This window comes from Corticium candelabrum, chromosome 19 (assembly GCF_963422355.1).
Source record: "Corticium candelabrum chromosome 19, ooCorCand1.1, whole genome shotgun sequence".
In the NCBI taxonomy this organism is placed as follows: Eukaryota; Metazoa; Porifera; class Homoscleromorpha; order Homosclerophorida; family Plakinidae; genus Corticium; species Corticium candelabrum.
The window spans coordinates 4634042-4652379 of record NC_085103.1 but is presented as its reverse complement, the minus strand read 5'-3'; the positions used below and the strand labels follow the sequence as shown (position 1 = coordinate 4652379).

General features: G+C 42.5%; 5 protein-coding genes across 6 annotated transcripts in view; 4 read left to right on the top strand and 1 right to left on the bottom strand.

Moving 5' to 3' along the window:
- Positions 1 to 636, top strand: part of LOC134194878 (TNF receptor-associated factor 6-like) — a 4555-nt gene extending 3919 nt beyond the window's left edge. Inside the window, exon 5 of the mRNA XM_062663858.1 lies at positions 1 to 636. This exon is cut by the window's left edge and continues 229 nt beyond it. Within this exon, the coding sequence (XP_062519842.1) occupies positions 1 to 428 (428 nt within the window). The 3' untranslated portion in view covers positions 429 to 636.
- Positions 637 to 812: 176 nt separating this feature from the next.
- Positions 813 to 6107, top strand: LOC134194892 (TNF receptor-associated factor 6-like). 2 transcript variants are annotated; one of them, XM_062663872.1, is made up of 11 exons: positions 813 to 1151; positions 2555 to 2606; positions 3115 to 3219; positions 3291 to 3368; positions 3436 to 3666; positions 4331 to 4491; positions 4607 to 4658; positions 4931 to 5035; positions 5104 to 5181; positions 5253 to 5645; positions 5725 to 5907. In XM_062663872.1, the coding sequence occupies exons 1-11, from the start codon at positions 988 to 990 to the stop codon at positions 5761 to 5763; spliced, it is 1458 nt and encodes a 485-aa protein (XP_062519856.1). In that variant the 5' UTR covers positions 813 to 987; the 3' UTR covers positions 5764 to 5907. The 2 variants fall into 2 exon arrangements, with proteins under 2 accessions (XP_062519856.1, XP_062519855.1); XM_062663871.1 differs by having other exon boundaries at positions 817 to 1151; positions 5253 to 6107.
- A 690-nt stretch (positions 6108 to 6797) lies between these two features.
- On the top strand, positions 6798 to 8658 carry LOC134194893 (TNF receptor-associated factor 4-like). Its single transcript, XM_062663873.1, has 5 exons — positions 6798 to 6993; positions 7135 to 7186; positions 7431 to 7535; positions 7605 to 7682; positions 7753 to 8658. Exons 1-5 carry the CDS (start codon positions 6830 to 6832, stop codon positions 8413 to 8415), a joined length of 1062 nt encoding a protein of 353 aa, XP_062519857.1. The 5' UTR covers positions 6798 to 6829; the 3' UTR covers positions 8416 to 8658.
- Positions 8659 to 9387: 729 nt separating this feature from the next.
- LOC134194795 (uncharacterized) lies at positions 9388 to 11890 on the bottom strand. Its single transcript, XM_062663766.1, has 4 exons — positions 11160 to 11890; positions 10421 to 10504; positions 10030 to 10329; positions 9388 to 9956 (listed from the first exon to the last, which is right to left on the bottom strand). Exons 1-4 carry the CDS (start codon positions 11848 to 11850, stop codon positions 9634 to 9636), a joined length of 1398 nt encoding a protein of 465 aa, XP_062519750.1. The 5' UTR covers positions 11851 to 11890; the 3' UTR covers positions 9388 to 9633.
- Positions 11891 to 15146: 3256 nt separating this feature from the next.
- LOC134194761 (TNF receptor-associated factor 6-like) lies at positions 15147 to 18306 on the top strand. The gene is made up of 5 exons (XM_062663714.1): positions 15147 to 15335; positions 16368 to 16419; positions 17248 to 17352; positions 17429 to 17506; positions 17572 to 18306. Exons 1-5 carry the CDS (start codon positions 15172 to 15174, stop codon positions 18253 to 18255), a joined length of 1083 nt encoding a protein of 360 aa, XP_062519698.1. The 5' UTR covers positions 15147 to 15171; the 3' UTR covers positions 18256 to 18306.
- The last annotated feature ends 32 nt before the right edge of the window (positions 18307 to 18338 follow it).

Sequence of the window (18338 nt, the reverse complement as noted above, 5' to 3'; positions counted from 1 at the left end):
TTTTGCAAGCAGCGAAAAACGAATCAGACAATTTGCGTTCGCATCGAATCCTGAGCAGACCGTATTACGTCAGTCATCCAGGACATAAGGTGTGCCTTGAGGCGTTTCCTTGTGGTACACAAGCCGGACAAGGTGGCTACCTTAGTATCTACATGAAGGTGATGAAGGGACAATACGACGACAATCTTGATTGGCCGTTTAGGTTTATGTATTCGATCTCGGTCGTCGACCAGAAGGCTGGAGGGATGAATAAGACTCGATCGATTGATCCACCGGTTGAACCTGATGGAACGCCGTTTGTTCGTCCTCAGACAGACAAGAATCCCGGTCGTGGATGGGCACAGTTTATAAGCCACTCTGATCTACTGACTAGACAATACATAAAGGATGGTAATCTGGTGATACAGCTTGACGTTTATCTAACATAAAACGTGACTGCAGTCACTTGTATTATTCGTATTACGTTTGTATGGCGATTCAGATTTCTCTTCGTTTTTTTTTGATCGATTGTATCTGAACTTGATTGAGATTATCCTCCTGGAAAGGAGTGTGTGTGTTAGTGATGTGGGAAATGTTTTACAAAAATTTTTGTACAAAATTGCAATGAATCTTTTATTAATCCCACCTGTTGTATAACTAGAGACGAGTGATCTATACACTACATGTAGTCTCCAAACTCTTGTGACCTTGCTGTGTCTGGTTTCCACGGACTTGATGTGTATGAGGAAAAATGAACATAACAAAGGCACAGAATCTGGAGACATGACTGTATATACACACCATGGCCATGCATGGGCTTGTACAAACTGAATGGATTGTATTGCTATAGCTAAACACATGACACTGATCCTAGTAACGTGCGTTAAGCTAAAGCTCCTAGACTTAGCGCGCGTTAAACTAGTAATTTAATAAGTCTGAATTAATTAATACCACACATCATTAACACTAGCCTTTTGTTGCAGTCTCTCGTTTCGTTTTGTGTTTGCTATGGCTTCTGTTGGAGCCGTTTTGTCTGGTGGTTTTGAAGTAGAATTCATCGATCCTCTAGACAAAGACTACGAGTGTCCAGTCTGTCTGCTAGTGCTGAGAAATCCTCTTCAAACCTCCTGCGGTCATCTCATCTGCACAAGCTGTGTAGACTCCATCACACAGTAAGACTAAAACAGTTGCTGTCATATATAGATGCATGGAAACTGGAGATCGAAATCATCCGATGTGAAGCTGATCAACACGGCCCTTAGCTAATTAGAGGATTAGGTGCAGTCTGGGGTGTAGAGGTACATGTGCCAGGTGCGAACAATTTGTAATCAATTGCAGTGGCAGAGAGAGTGAAAGATCTGCGAAATCGTTTATTACAAATTAAAGACACTAAATGCTGCAAACAGTGACGTAGCTATAGGGGCCTGTATCTCTGGGGGCCTAGGGGGGCCATGGGGGCAAGTCCCAAATTTTAGCTTTTAACTTTTTGTGTTACAGGGATGTTGCTGTCACAGAGATGGGGCCACATGTGGCCACAGCCAAAATATAGCCGTAGGAGCAAAGTAACTGCTAATAATTAATATTTTCTATTATACAATATACTATTTTGAATACGTACATGATATATTAATCCAGACAATAGATGAGTTGACACATTTCCTTTCAACACGTTGCTGACTAGGTATACATACATGTCTTTTAGTAATACTTATCATCGAAATAAAAAATGATCAAATTGTCATTGATATTAATTTGCGTGTCATTAATAGTATTAATAGTGGCACCGAGAACGCTATTGAGGCCACAGTTGGCAAAATTCGATCACATTCCTGACCCATTCAGGAAATTTAGATAATAATTATTTATACCTACAAAGACAGTCATGCACACATGCATGCATTAAGTTTTTCACTTTTAGAAACCATTACAACCAAACAATTGAGGCTTCTGTAATTATTATAGCCATTAGCTCGAAGTGTACAAGATCTATAGTCACACATGATTGTGCATGAAGATAAAATCATTATCCATCCAATACAGAAGGGGTGGGATCGGGACAGGAGGGGTGGGATCGGGGACAGGAGGGGTGGCACCCCTCCAATTAATACTGGGATTAGGGAGCATCACCCCTCCAATACTGGACGATCATCAAAAAATACTTTCAAGGTTTTGTTGCTTGCAAGTAGAAATAATATTGGATGGTGTTGCAGTTGACTCACTTGATACACATTGTTGTGATCATTTGTGTGCATACGTATGCTGCTCTGGCTACTTCTGTCAGACTAAGATCAATGACAAACCAACCAGTCGGTTAGAATCAAAATGGCAGTGCTCTGTTACGAAATTTTTCGCTCCTCCAATTCAAAGGAGCTTCCACCGCCCCTGAAATAGTTGACATCTAGTATATGTTTGTATGTTTGTACTGCCCCATGAGGGAACTACACCATTATTATCAGTGTGGTATGAGTTGTCAGTTACGTCACCGGGTTAATGACGTTGTTAATGGGCGGGGCCAGTGACCAAAATTTTGAAGCAACTGTCAGTGTGTTGTATTAGTGTTTGTTCTTTCTGCTAGAGAAGGGCAAGTGAAGTGTCCTCTGGATAAGCAAGTGTCACAAAGGAAGGATGTGAGTTAAGATCATGTCTACTGTCTAGTACTGTGTAGGCTCAAGTATCCGGAGGGGGGGGGGGGGGCGGACGACTGACTGAATACTCGAGCCTACGTACTGTGTATACTATAGTATACAGTAAAAAGATTAGCCTCTGTACCCCAAACTGCTTTCTACACATGATGGGAGGAGAGAGAAGAAAGCAGTCTGGAGTACTGAGACTATAGAAAGACATAAATATTAATTAATTTTATGCTTACCTGACTCACTTATTGAAATTAATTCATTTGTTAAATAATAGCAGAATGAATAAATTTCAACTGACAGTAGGATATACATTCTTATTGGCTAGAAATATTTTAATTTAACAGACACACATACACACACACACACACACACACACACGCACACACACACACACACACACACACACACACACACACACACACACACACACACACACACACAACCACCACCATGTAGTTGGAATATTTTATGATCTGTCATTCAATGTATTATCATATAGCTTTTCCTTGATACATTTCATGAACGTAAGATTCTCAGTCTCAAGGTGAGATGCCTCAATCATGCACAAGGCTGCAATTGGAGAGGAGAATTACGTCACTTGCGGGTACCAAAATAATTTCAATAAACAATAAATGCTATACAATAACATCTAAGTCATTTTGCTTTGACGCATAGCGACATACAGCTCGATCAGGTGATTGCAAGTTCTCGGCTGTTGAATGTCTATTCAGTGTTGTGGGATGTCAGAAAAAGGTTTTATTATTCCAAACAATTCCGTGCATTCTATTTGTTGTGACATGTTGTGTTACCATGACAACAGTTGACGGTTGCTCAGTGTGATATCCATGAAGAACAAGATGTCAAACAGCACATGAGACTGTTACTGAAGAGCCATCAAGCCATCCAACAACAAAACAACTGTCTGGAGTACCGGGTCACAGAAATGAATACAACAATACAGACCCTAGAAACGGAGAATTCGGATTTGAAAAAGAGGATTCAGTCTGATGATATACCTGCAGCTGTACAAGGCCGAGGAAGACCATTCAAGGTATATTGGGTGATCGACAACTGGCAACAGACTGTGAAGACAGCACGGCATGAGTACGACTTCCATCTATATAGCAGACCCTACTACACTAAAAAACCCGGCTATAAATTATGTATGGTAGTATATCCTTATGGATGCGGAATTGGTCGGAAAACTCATGTCAGTCTGTTTCTCAAACTTATGGAAGGTCGCTATGACAACAAGCTGGAGTGGCCATGTTCTCTGATGTTTTCTCTAGCGATTGTTGACCAAATGCCTGGAGGTCGTAACAAGATAAAAAGTCTAGAGCCACCGCTTGCAATCGCAGCTGCTGGTACATCCATGCAATCAACAGCAGACATGAATTGTGAATGGGGTTGGCAGATGTTTATCTCACACGATGAACTTCGTACTAGGCAATACATTTGTAATAATTCTATCAAAATTATGTTGCAAGTATATCTCAACTAAACACTGACTGCATTAAGATTATTAGTCTAATAATAGAATCAAATAGATAAGCAAACGGATGACTTGTGCACAGAACCTAGTATACAGAACCTTGATAACGCGCGTTAAGGTAAATTAATTAAATTAATTAAATTAATTAATTGATTAACTACTACCCCACATCATTGATACTAACCTCTTCTGCAGTCTCTCATTTCATTTTCTGTTTGTTAAGGCTTCTGTTGGAGCTGTTTTCCCCAGTGGTTTTGAAGCAGACTTTATCGAGCCTCTAGCCAAAGACTACCAGTGTCCGGTCTGTCTGCTTGCGCTGAGAAATCCTCTTCAAACCTCCTGCGGTCATCTCATCTGCACAACCTGTGCAGACTTCATCACACAGTAAGACAAACAGTTACATCACTGCGTTGCTAAGGGGCATGGCCAATGACCAATTTTTATTGGGCAAGCGTTTTGGTCACGCCCTCTTGAGTGTGTTTGTTCTTTTTTCTGCTAGAAAAGGGCAACTGAGATGTCCACGGGATAAGCAAGTGTCAGATAGGAAGGATGTAAGTAGAGATCTTGTCTATAGTAGCTACAGTAGAAAGACATAAATAAATATTATTTTAATTAAATTTAGTGCTTGGCTGTACGTAAGACTCACTACTAGTAACTGAAATCACACACACACACACACACACACACACACACACACACACACACACACACACACACACACACACACACACACACACACACACCTGTTGCTTAATTTGTCTATTTACAACATGGAAATACGTTCTGACTTATGTATATCATTCATCATTATTATGCCATTTAGATTTTCCCTGATACTTTCAATGAACGTAAGATTCTCAGTCTCAAGGTGAAATGCCCTCATCGCATGCAAGGTTGCTATTGGACAGGAGAATTACGTCACTTGCAAGTACCAAATAATTTATATAAATAATCAATAATTATGCTACTAATTATGTCTTTTGTATTGTTGTATAGCGACACACAGATAGATCAGGTGATTGCAAGTTCTTGACTGTTCAATGTGCATTCAGTGTTGTGGGATGTCAGAAAAAGGTTTTATTATTCGAAGCAATTCTGTGCATTCTATTTGTTGTGACACGTTATGTTACCATGACAACATGCAGTTGACGGCTGATCAGTGTGATATCCATGAAGAACAAGATGCCTACCAGCACATTAGACTGTTACTGAAGAGCCATCAAACCATCCTACAACAAAATATTCGTCTGGAGAGTCAAATCATAAAAATGAATACAACAATACATACCCTAGAAACTGAAAATTCGGATTTGAAAAGGAGGATTCAGTCTGGTGATATACCTGCAGTTATACAAGGCCTAGGAAGACACTTCAAGGCTTATTGGGTGATTGACAATTGGAAACAGACTTTGGAGGCAGCACGGCGTGCATATGAGAACGAGAATTTATTGGGCAGACCGTACTACATTGAAGAACCCGGTTATAGAGTGTGTATGCAAGTATATCCGAATGGCTTTGGAGATGGTCGGACAACTCATGTCAGTCTGTTTCTCAAAATTATGAAAGGTCGCTATGACAACATTCTAGTGTGGCCATTTTCTCTCATGTTTTCTCTAGCAATTGTTGACCAAACGCCTGGAGGTTGTGACAAGTTAGATACTCTAGATCCACCGATCGCATCTAAAGGATCTGAGAATGCGTTCAGGAGGCCGACGACGGATGTGAATCGTGGATGGGGTTGGCCGACGTTTATTTCACATGCTGAACTTCGTGCTAGTCACAGGCACTACATTCACAATAATTCTGTCAAAATTATGTTGTTAGTATATCTAGATTTCAGCTAAAAACTGACTGCATTATGAGGTCGAGATTACTTGCAGCAGTTTCAGTGTCAGTCATTGTTGTTAATTCGATATTTCAAACATCTATAGTCGACATGATGTGTACATGCACACATCCATGGTTGCTTTAGTTGCCTGGATGTGTACATATAACTAACAGAATAAGCAGCAATTTGACTAGACTCGAGTGTCTAGCCAGTCTCTCTCCAGCAGAGGTGTAGCGTGGCATAGGACCAAAGCTATACATAGTATATGCCACCCTTTCTCCAGTCTGGATCTGCCACTGATTCTACGGTATCAGTCAACTAATTAGAAGCCAATAAAAGTGGGCGTGTCCAAAATGGGTTGGCCGTAGCATCACAAAGCATATACAGGCCCGAATCCAGAAATTTTTGAAAGAGGGGGTTGACCCGGTAGCAGTTATTTATAGAATTACTAATTTTCTCTCTTCTAATGAAATTATATGAAATTATTGAACCATGTCCATTGGAAAAGAGGGGTTCAACCCCCCTGAATCCCCATCTGGATCCGGGCCTGGTATAGTCCTCCATTTCTAGAGGGCATGCTACGCCCCTGCCCCCAATTAGGAGAAACTATAACAGAAAAGGTCTTTCTCCTCCTGATGGGTGATGACTGGCTGGACACTCAAGCCTACAATTTGACAGACTATAGTTTCGTAACAGAGTCAAATAGATTACAATATTCTATAGCTAATTAACTAAAGAGTAAACGGATATGGCTTGTGCACACTGTCTATCTACAGTATCTTATATTTTATGTAGAACACAATAACGCGCGTTAAGGTGAAAGCCATATTTTAATTACTAATTAATACCGCATCATTGATACTAACCTTTCCCTGCTTTCGTTTTGTGTTCGCTATGGCTTCTGTTGGAGCCGTTTCTCCCGGTGGTTTTGAAGCAGACTTCATTGATCCTCTAGACAAAGACTACGAGTGTCCGGTCTGTCTGTTTGCGCTGAGAAATCCTCTTCAAACCTCCTGCGGTCACCTCATCTGCACAAGCTGTGCAGACTACATCACACAGTAAGACTGTTCCGGCCCACTGTGCTAGAATGACGTACCTTGCTATGGGGCGGGGCCAACGACCAAAAGTTATTTTATTGGTCAAACGTTTTGGCCACGCCTTTTTGAATGTTTTCTATTAGTTTTTGTTCTTTCTGCTAGAAAAGGGCAACTGAGCTGTCCACTGGATAAGCAAGTGTCTGATAGAAAGGATGTGAGTTGAGTAGCAAGGCATAAAATATTATTTAGATTTAGTGCCTAGCTGTCTACGTACACACACACACACACACACACACACACACACACACACACACACACACACACACACACACACACACACACACACACACACACACACACACACACACACACACACCAGTTGTTTGTCAATTTACACCATGTAGTTGGAAATATACTTTCTGATTTACATGTCATTCATTACTATTATTGTCATTTAGCTTTTCCCTGATACTTTCAATGGACGTAAGATTCTCAGTCTCAAGGTGAAATGCCCCCATCATGCACGAGGTTGCTATTGGACAGGAGAATTACGTCATCTGCAGGTACCGAATAATTTATATAAATAATCAATAATTATGCTACTAATTAAGTCTTTTTGTATTGTTGTATAGCGACATACAGATCGATCAGGTGATTGCAAGTTCTCGACTGTTCAATGTGCATTCAGTGTTGTGGGATGTCAGAAAAAGGTTTTGTATTCCAAGCAAATATATACATTCTATTTGTTGTGACACGTTATGTTACCCTGACAACATGCAGTTGACGGCTGATCAGTGTGATATCCATGAAGAACAAGATGTCAAACAGCATATTATACTGTTACTGAAGAGCCATCAAACCATGGAGAGTCAAGTCACAGAAATGAATACGACAATACTGACCCTACAAGCTGAGAATTCGGATTTGAAACGGAGGATTCAGTCTTGTGCTATACCTGCAGCTGTACGAGGCCTAGAAAGACAATTCAAGGCTTATTGGGTGATTGACAACTGGCAACAGACTATGGAGGCAGCACGACATGAGAATGAATATGTTCTATTGAGCAGACCGTACTACATTGAAGAACCTGGCTACAAAGTGCGTATGCAACTGTATCCTAGTGGATATGGTAATGGTCAGGGAACTCATGTCAGTCTGTTTTTCAAAATTATGAAAGGTCGCTATGACGACAAACTTGTGTGGCCATTTTCTCTGATGTTTTCTCTAGCGATTGTTGACCAAACGCTTGGAGGTCGTAACAAGGTGAATACTCTAGATCCGCCGCTTGCATCTGCAGGATCTGCTGATGCATTCAAGAAGCCAATGACAGAAATTAATTGTGGATGGGGTTGGCAGACGTTTATTTCACATGCTGATCTTCGTACCAGGCACTTCATTTGTAATAATTCTGTCAAGATTATGTTGCAAGTATATCTCAACTAAACACTGCTACTGTAGTAGCTGATTGCATCGTGAGATCTAGACTACTAGCAGCATTTTTAATGTCAGTTTTTGTTGTTAATCTGAGACATCTGAGACATGATTTTGGTTAGTTAGTTAAACTGCTGTCGTAGACACATCAACTAACCCATGGCAATTAATTAATCATTTGTTAATTAATTAGATCAAAAGAGAGGAGATGAACAGTTAAAGGATGTAGACAATATTATGTATGTATACAGAGAACCAGGGGGTGAGTGAGTGAGGTTAGTTGAGTAACAATAAATCAGTCTCCTAACTGTGCACGTATACAGTCTAGTTAAGTTAACAGACTAAGCGTACGTCCATCCTAAATGAAAGTACACAGTACACACTGCATACTGTAGTGTATATAAAGCTTAAATTGTGTGTGTGTGTGTGTGTGTGTGTGTGTGTGTGTGTGTGTGTGTGTGTGTGTGTGTGTGTGTGTGTGTGTGTGTGTGTGTGTGTGTGTGTGTGTGCATGCGTGCGTGTGTGTGTTCGCGATACGCGGCCACGATTTTGTCCGTTCGCAACCGAAATTGGCACGCACACTCGGCACGCGAAGGGGAAGGTTTGCGTAAAAAAACAAGAAAATATGCACCGGGTCCCCTCTCGAGGGGTCGACCCACCCGTAAATTTCTCGATGACGCAAACGCTACACATTTAAGTTTATTCCAACCACACTAGATTGCACGTGTCGTCGTACGCGTCCTTCGCAAAGCTTCGAGCAATCAATATTTCTTGCCGATAGAACTTCTCTCTAGCACTTTCGTTTCTCTCCAAATTCCTAGAGCATTTGCACCACATCCAACCTACAAGTTTTCTGCAGCAAGCGCTATACACGGGGGGTATGTCTATTTCTATCGAAAAAAATGCGAAGAGCAATTAAGATTCGAATTCATTCAGCACATCCGGAACCTCTCAACAAAAATTGACGTGACACACGCTCACACTACAGTGTTTTGCCCGTACAAAGGACGGGCCATCAATCTAGTATATATATACACACACTGTATCATTATCTGTAGACTGACTTAGGCCCACGGCCTTAAAGTTACAACAACAGACAAATTTTGCTAGCAAGAAAAGCCTATGAAAGGGTTGCAGTATATACAACTACGTCTAATATCTATAGCTATAGACGTGTCTGTACATGTAGTACGTGGCTGTTGCACTATTCAGACTCTGACGAGAGAATAGCTATAATATAATCTCTTTTTCTTGTTGAGGTTTTTGTTGAGAAACAAATTCTAGTGACACTCGTATGACAACAGCTGCTAGGGAAGCCTTTCGAACATGTCCTTTCATTGCTAGCTTTAGAGTTGCCCGATCCACATTTGCTGGCAAACGGTATGAAACTCCCACAGAACCTGATGGATCTGCGAGTTCTAGACCTTGTGATGGTCGACTGGATGCCAGCACACTTTCTTGCTTCTCGAAATCGCGTCCGTCGCACTGTGCTTCAAATTTCAATGCAACTAAGGTCGTACAAGGTCTCCCATGATCACACCAGCAACTGCGTTCTAGTGAAGATTCACGAATACATGCATACAGAAAAATTGAAACGATTTACAATGTTGACATATATATATATACCCATTGATGCATCTGAGTACGTGGGGCCCAACAGATTCAACAGAGGGACACTGGGCAATGATGCACGATTCCATGTCATTGGGACTCTAGCATTGCAGCTGTCTCCATCTACAGATGCCTTACCTGACACAGACACAGATCTGATCTGCTTTACCCAAGACTGTCGTGAGAAAGCCTCCACTTCATGCAGCTCCCTAGCGGTCTCCTTTTCGCTTATGCTTTTCTCCAAAGTGTCATTGAAAGGAGTAGACACCACAATTGTTTCCCGGTGTTGGCAAGAAAACGTTGCTATTTTCTTACCTATATATAATAGAGTATATAGCATTACAACAAGAAATAAAATATCGTCAGTATTTGTTAATTAATTAATTAATTAAACTGTTTTTATCACCTGACTTCAACACCGTTCCTTTCTCAAACGCTACGATTACGTTTTTCAGACCAAGATCATTGGCCGTGATATTCTTCAGGAAATCTGCATGATGAAAGAGCACATTGCGCATTATATACAGAATCGTATATACTATTTCATACTAGGACATGCAGTATACGTAGTACTACAGTACCTATTGACGCATGCCTAGCTAGCTAACTTAAGTGCGGACAACTGAGCACGCAATCTTTTCCAAGTAATACAATGTTTACACTTTACTAGCAAACATGCAGCTGTAGGGCATCTGATCGAAGTTCAAGATTCGTTTCTAGACGTCAACCCATGCAACCCTATACACGTTAACCGCCATTAGTTATAGATGCAGGTATGTATACACACACTAGATTTAAGCTCCATGCTGTCTACTCCAGGTGTGCCTACAGAGCTGCGACATTTGCAACATGATGTTACACCAAATGTATACGTATATATACATATACATACATACATATCCAAGATATCGTCAGGACTCGCTCTAGAATGCACGAAAGTCAGACAATGAAGATATTGCAGATTTTTTGAAGTCTGCATGGCCGTAGACTAGACGGTATAGAGTGCAAATATTATGTAATGATAGCAACTAGAGACTACTTGTACAGTATGCGTACAGTTGCATACAGACTGTAAAACAAACTGCATAGATTGCTAGTATCTATAGAGTTTGTATACATACAGACACTCAATGCACTAGACTTACCTTCGCTAGTCGCTCCACTAGTCTCTGCTCTAGCAGGTCCCACACTTGATGTGACACTAGCGAATGACTCTATCTTACCAATTGGTGGAGCTTTCAGGCCGTAAGCTTGTTGAGTGAGCCTAGCGTAGAGTCTCCGCAGATCGCCTTGTCCTTCACAAGTCATGTCGGGCGGAAAAAAGATCTCGTAGCAAGAAGCTTGCTTTACAACAAGCGGCACATCGTTCGGTCGTTGCTTTCCAAAAAATATCGGAATAAACTTCGCTGCTGTAGACGGTTTGTCGCAAATGCAGCCATATATTAGGCGACCCTCGAACTGGGACCCCCTTCCTTCCTGTTGATGCATCCGTTCTCTCTCGTCGTTTCGATTCGTGACATAGTGTTTGTATGCAGGCGAGCAAACCATAAGTACATAATCGCTGTCGTCGATCTGTTTCTCCATCCACTGACCCCAGTTGCTTGGCGGATCATCTTCCATGTACTGGTCGACCATGCAGTCGATGCCTTTTAATCGCAGATATTGTGCGAGAGCGTAGACGTACGTTCTTTGCTCGTCTCTTCGCTTCTTTCGCTGAATTTCTTGATCCGTCGCTTGTGGCAAAAGAGGGTCGTGCGTATAGCTGACGAAGACTTTTTTCGGTGTATGTTGCGTAGCACAGGCAGACGCACTTGATCCAACGAGAGCAGCACACATTGTTGTTGAGCAAATTATTTACGCGAGAAAACTTAGGGACTCGCGGTATTCCCCCACCGAAGTTTGTGGTGATGTAATGTGTTGATATGTATAATGCTCATTTGCTATGCACAGGGTCTGAGCCGTCTCTAGATAAAGATGCATATCTAGCTTCCGTAAACTTAGTGTTGTTTAATTTAATGTACATAGTACAGAGCTTGTGCATCCAAACGAAATGTAATTTTTTGTTTAAAAGTTAGCGACTTCTCTCACTTTCTATTTTAGTACTAACTTTCATCGACTAATAATGTCTGCTGTTTCCCAAATGGTTGCTAAAAATATACAGTGATGCAAACGAGAACTACCAACTTACTAAGCAAGAACAATTAACCCTTGCCAAATTCCACACGTAATTAGTACAAAGCATAATTTTAGACAGGCGATTACACCCACTAATCAATATCTAGAAAAGAGAGCTGTGTGTGTGTGTGTGTGTGTGTGTGTGTGTGTGTGTGTGTGTGTGTGTGTGTGTGTGTGTGTGCTGTGTGTGTGTGTGTGTGTGTGTGTGTGTGTGTGTGTGTGCTGTGTGTGTGTGCTGTGTGTGTGTGTGTGTGTGTGTGTGTGTGTGTGTGTGTGTGTGTGTGTGTGTGTGTGTGTGTGTGTGTGTGTGTGTGTGTGTGTGTGTGTGTGTGTGTGTGTGTGTGTGTGTGTGTGTGTGTGTGTGTGTGTGTGTTTGTACGCAGATATTGTGCAAGGTCTGCCAACTACAGATGCCGAAGTACGTCACGCTTCGCGTCAAGATCCCATACTGTCCACCGTTAAAGAAGCTACGCAGACAAGCTGGGGGAAGCCTCCCACAGTCGTCTGGACTACAATCATTCTACGTGCGGAGAAATGAATTGACCACCTACCACGGCATACTACTGTGGGGTACTCGAGTTGTCATACCTATCAAATTACGGCCACGAGTCTTAGACGTTTTGCATGAGGGACATATTGGAATGACAAAGATGAAGGCGTTGGCTCGTACGTACGTTGTGGTGGCCTGAGATGGATCAAAACATTGAGGAAATGGTGCGAAGATGTCAAGGTTGCCAGGAAACCAGTTGTGTCCCGAAGAAGGCTCCCCTAGAAGTACCCCACACTGACCTGGCAGCGCCTACATGTAGACTTCACTGGCCCCATTGACAGCAGGATGTACATGGTATATGTAATTGCTGATGCCCACACAAAATGGCCGAAAATCATTGCAATGGGAAATACTACAGCATAGGAAATAGTCAAACAGCTGCGGACGCCGTCATGGTCATGTCTAGAATGGATATCCCGGAGCAACTAGTGACCGACAATAGGCCCCAGTTTACGTCAGAAGTATTTCGATCTGAAAAGGCAACGGCATACAGCACATCATCGGAGCTCCATATCACCCGGCAACCAACGGTCTTGCGGAAAGTTTGGTGCACAGTTTCAAAAGGGCACTGAAGGAAAACAACAGCAACAAGCCAACACAACACAAATTGGACGAGTTGTTACTAGCGTACAGCGTGTCTCCATAAGCCACGACGGAGCAAAGCCCCTCGTATCTTAGGTTTGGGTCAGCGTTCGGACAAAAATGGATTAGGACGGTGAATTGTAAGCTGTTTAGTGATGAAAACAAACCTTGTCGGCCTTTTGACGAGGGACAGCAAGTGTTGGTCCGGAATAATCGGCCAGGACAGAAATGGGTACAAGGAGAGATTGCCGTACAAATGGGGCCTGTGTCATACTAGTGAGTCCGTGCAAACAAGACAGTATGGAGACGGCATGTCGATCAGCTGCTTCCGGTACCTCGTTCCAACCATGACCCTGGATTTGAAGCCGAAGCTGAGTGTGAGGAAACTACCAACGCTAGAGAACTCAGTTCAGCCGCCCTCCAGATGACTCACAGGATGAAGTAGCGATAGCTGATGTCATGCGACAAACAAATACCACGGCCAACGGAAATGCTAATCAGGAACGTGGCAGCCTGTCCGACGGGATCACAAGTCGGCCAAGCTACCCGACTGTACGTACCATTAATTGAGAGTCATCAGGTTGATAGCTGAAGTGTTAGTTAATCTAGGGACATTAGATTAGATAGGGGGAGTGTAACGTAGTGGATTAGACGGGAAATTACAATTATTCGCATGCGTATTGTTGTGTTCTAGTTTTGAGCTGAATCTAGAGGAAATACAGTTGTTTTTGCGACGCAACAGAAGCCATCTAAGCAAGCGCGCTAAAGTCATGTGACAGTTAAACCTAAACCACTTTGCTCAACCTACTCAGCGCCGGATCCAGGAATTTTTGAAAGAGGGAGTTCACCGTTAGCAGTTATTTATAGCACATTACTAATTTTCTCTCTTCTAATAAAATTATATGAAATTATTGAACCACGCCTATTGGAAAAGAGGGGGTTACAACCTCCTAAACTTCCCTCTGGATCCAGCCCTGCTACTTCAAAGTAGGTCGTCTAGACTAAAACTGGTCTAACGCAGATGGAAACAGATCAATCCTTAATTAATCCGTCGAATGGCGTCTATGCCTCCCCACTTGAGCTGATTTGCGCCAGGCAAACGCGCGTAAGCGTTGCATCCACCCCGGGAAAGCAAGAAAGTTAATAATAAAAAGAGTCACGAACAATCAGAGGGTACAGTCCATGTATTATAGCCTCGAAGTTCCAGACCGTCTCCCAAAAGAAATGAGAGATCAAACCGAGTTCGAAAGTGACCCGAGTCAGCCAATCAGCAAGCTGCCGACAATGAAGTAGCGGCCAATGAATGTCGAGAGTTCTGTAATAACATGCACGGCTTCTGGCAAGCGGACACAGCTCGTAATTGATTGTAAGCAGGCGCGTCTTCTGTGATGTGAAACTGCACTGGACTGTACTTTTGAAACAACGCCAAGGCTCTCGAAATTGATTCAATGCATCCCGAACAGCGGACAGCTGCAGATTTGCCGCTATCTCCACCCACCTTGTTTGAACACACCTCTAAAATGTAGTAATCGATCTCTTATGTCACATCGGGTGGCATAGCGCTGTTATCTAAAGAGGTGTTTTTGACTGTTACAACCTTCTATTTTCACTTAAGTAATATGCCTACTTCCGAACTCGGTTTGATCAGGAGACCGTCTCTCATTCTTTGGGAGACGGTCTGCAGCGAGGCTAGCCTCGGTATTCCAGACTGCTTTCTGCACGTGATGGGAGGGGAGAGTGGGAGGAGAGAAGAAAGCAGTCTGGAATACCGAGGCTACAACGAGGCTAGGTAAACACATCATTGATACTAACCTTTTCCTGCAATCTCACGGTTGAGTTTTCTGTTTGCTATGGATTCTGTTGGAGCCGTTCCTCCCGGTGGCTTTGAAGCAGACTTTATGGATCCTCTACAGAAAGACTACGAGTGTCCAGTCTGTCTGCTAGCGCTGAGAAATCCTCTTCAAACCTCCTGCGGTCATCTCATCTGCACAAGCTGTGCGGACTCTATTACACAGTAAGACTCACGACAAAATCAAGATGCACTAAAGTAGCCCTCTAGGAACAGAGTACTCATCTGCCCATATGGAGGCCCCGCCCTCGGCAACCTTTTGCTTGTATGGAGTAGCTATTGTTGTGCGGACCCAACCCAAAGTCATAAGATAAAGTAGTTGGATATGTCGAAATGTATTGTGCTTGTGTTAGTCCATTTCTTCTTGGCTACAGTACGGATCGTGATTGAGGCAAATAGTAACCGGATCTAGACAGGAAACAGAGCGATCGTTACCAAAACGTGCTTGAATAGCGTTGGATTAGCGCTAAAGTATAGTTCGCGTACATTCAGACATATTCGCAGCTTCGAAAAGTGCACGTAACAAAACGACATCTGATAGCCGGCCTATTCACCTTTTGACATCGCTTCCCTTCCGACGAATTTGCTATGTTCGCAAGTCTCTCCGCCCTCGTCATTCCCCGGATTGTCAATCCTAGGTCTGACTGATGAGGGCGGGGACCAGTCTACGTGCGCGCGCGCCTTTCAGATCTAAGTGTTTTGTGGGGTTTTCTAGGGCGTGGTTACAAGTCCACCTCAAACAACGCCTTCTGCAGCTGCCGTCCTTGAAACTTACCAAATACATCTGTATGTAAACCAGGTAGATGGAATGCTGCCAAGTGCTGGCAGCGTTTCTGCAGGCAAAAAGGATGTATACTGGGAGAGAAAACTCAAACGCTACCATGTCCAACGATGCTACCACGTCGAAAAGTGTCGAAGAGGGACAACAAAGGCGTGGTTCGAGGTGGTTTTTGAAGTTTCAAGCCTGTATTGCAGTTGTAACTAGTAGCCACGCTCTAGAAAACCCGAGAAACACGAATCCGTAGATCTGACAGGGTTATATTTAAATATATTTGTCGGGTTCTCTGTGACTTTTTCCGTCACTGTGCTGATGACGTTGCTAATGGGCGGGGCCAAGGACCAAATTTTATTGTTCAAACATTTGATCACGACCTTTTGAATGTTTTAGGTTAGTTAACAGTGTGTTCTTTCTGCTAGAGAAGGGCAACTGAAGTGTCCGTTGGATAAGCAAATGTCAGAAAGGAAAAATGTGAGTTGAGATCATGTCTACTGTAGACTACTACTGTGCCTCATCATCTCGTTCTCCACACAGGGGCAGATTAGATATAAAAATTTATCGTTGTATGCATTTATAAATGATTAAAGAAACACTACAGTACTGGTGTATGTAATCACATCTCGTCACGTGCATGCAGTTACGTACTCACCCGGATAATCCGTTCCCCGTATATATACCAAGTCACAACTCGTCTGACTCTCGCCATTTTGACCGTCCCGTTGGGCGTCGTCACTTCGAAGGCGTTGCTGACGTTGCGGGGAACAGGTGTATCAAACGTGGCAGGAATTCGATTCGTCTACACGGTAAACAAAGGGTAGGCGCGTTTTTTTCAAGACCCGGATATACGCAAAAATATCATACGTTTTTCGACGTCGTCCGCAATAAAGGACACGCTCTGCGCGTACCGTCCGACGTCAAGAACAAGCAGTTTAAATTCGGTGGAGATCTGATCAGCCGTTACAGATATATTCGCGCGCGAGCAGTCCAGCAGCAGGAAAGTCCGGAATACGACGACAGGTTGCTAGTATAATAGTAGCTGCAGTAGGAAGGCCTAAATATTATTTAAATGTACTTAATGCTTAGCTGTATATATGCAATACTCACTAACTGAAATTACACACACACACACACACACACACACACACACACACACACACACGCACACGCACGCACACACACACACACACACACACACACACACACACAAACACACACACCATGATGGTCAGACATGTTGTTTGTTTGTATTACACTGTGTAGTAAGAAATTTATGTGTCATTCATTATTATTGTCATTTAGCTTTTCCCTGATACTTTCAATGGACGTAAGATTCTCAGTCTCAAGGTGAAGTGCCCTCATCATGCACTAGGTTGCCATTGGACAGGAGAATTACGTCACTTGCAGGTACCGAATAATTTATATAAATAATCAACAACGGCTAAATGATAACGTATGTAAGTCTTTTTGCTTTGACTTATAGAGACATGCGGATCAATCAGGTGATTGCAAGTTCTTGACTGTTGAATGTCTATTCAGTGTTGTGGGATGTCAAAAAAAGGTTTTTATTCTAAGCAATTCTATCCATTCTATTTGTTGTAAAAAGTTGTGTTACCATGACAACAGTTGACGGCTGATCAGTGCAATATCCATGAAGAACAAGATGTCAAACAGCACATTAGACTGTTACTGAAGAGCCATCAAACCATACAACAACAAAATATCCGTCTGGAGAGTCGGGTCACTGAAATGAATACGACAATACAGACCCTAGAAACTGAGAATGCGGATTTGAAAAGGAGGATTCAGTCTGGTGCTATACCTGCAGCTGTACGAGGCCGAGGAAAAGAATTTAAGGTATATTGGGTGATTGACAACTGGCAAGAGACTATGGAAACAGCACAGCATGACAACAAATATTATCTATTAAGCAGACCGTACTACATTGAAGATCCTGGCTATAAAGTGCGTATGCAAGTATTTCCTAATGGACATCAAAACGGTCAGGGAACTCATGTCAGTCTGTTTTTGAAACTTATGAAAGGTCGCTATGACGATGAACTGGTGTGGCCATTTTCTCTAATGTTTTCTCTAGCGATTGTTGACCAAATGCCTGGAGGTTATGACAAGTTAGATACTCTAGATCCACCGATGGAACCTGAAGGATCTACTGATGCATTCAAGAAGCCGACGACAGAAACGAATCGTGGATGGGGTGGGCAGAAGTTTATTTCACATGCTGATCTTCGTACCAGGCACTACATTCGTGATAATTCCGTCAAAATAATGCTACAAGTATATCTCAGCTAAACACTGACTGCATCGTATGCTAGCTTACTAGCAACATTTTTAGTGTCAGTCTGTGTTGTCAATTTGTTATTTGAGACAATGAT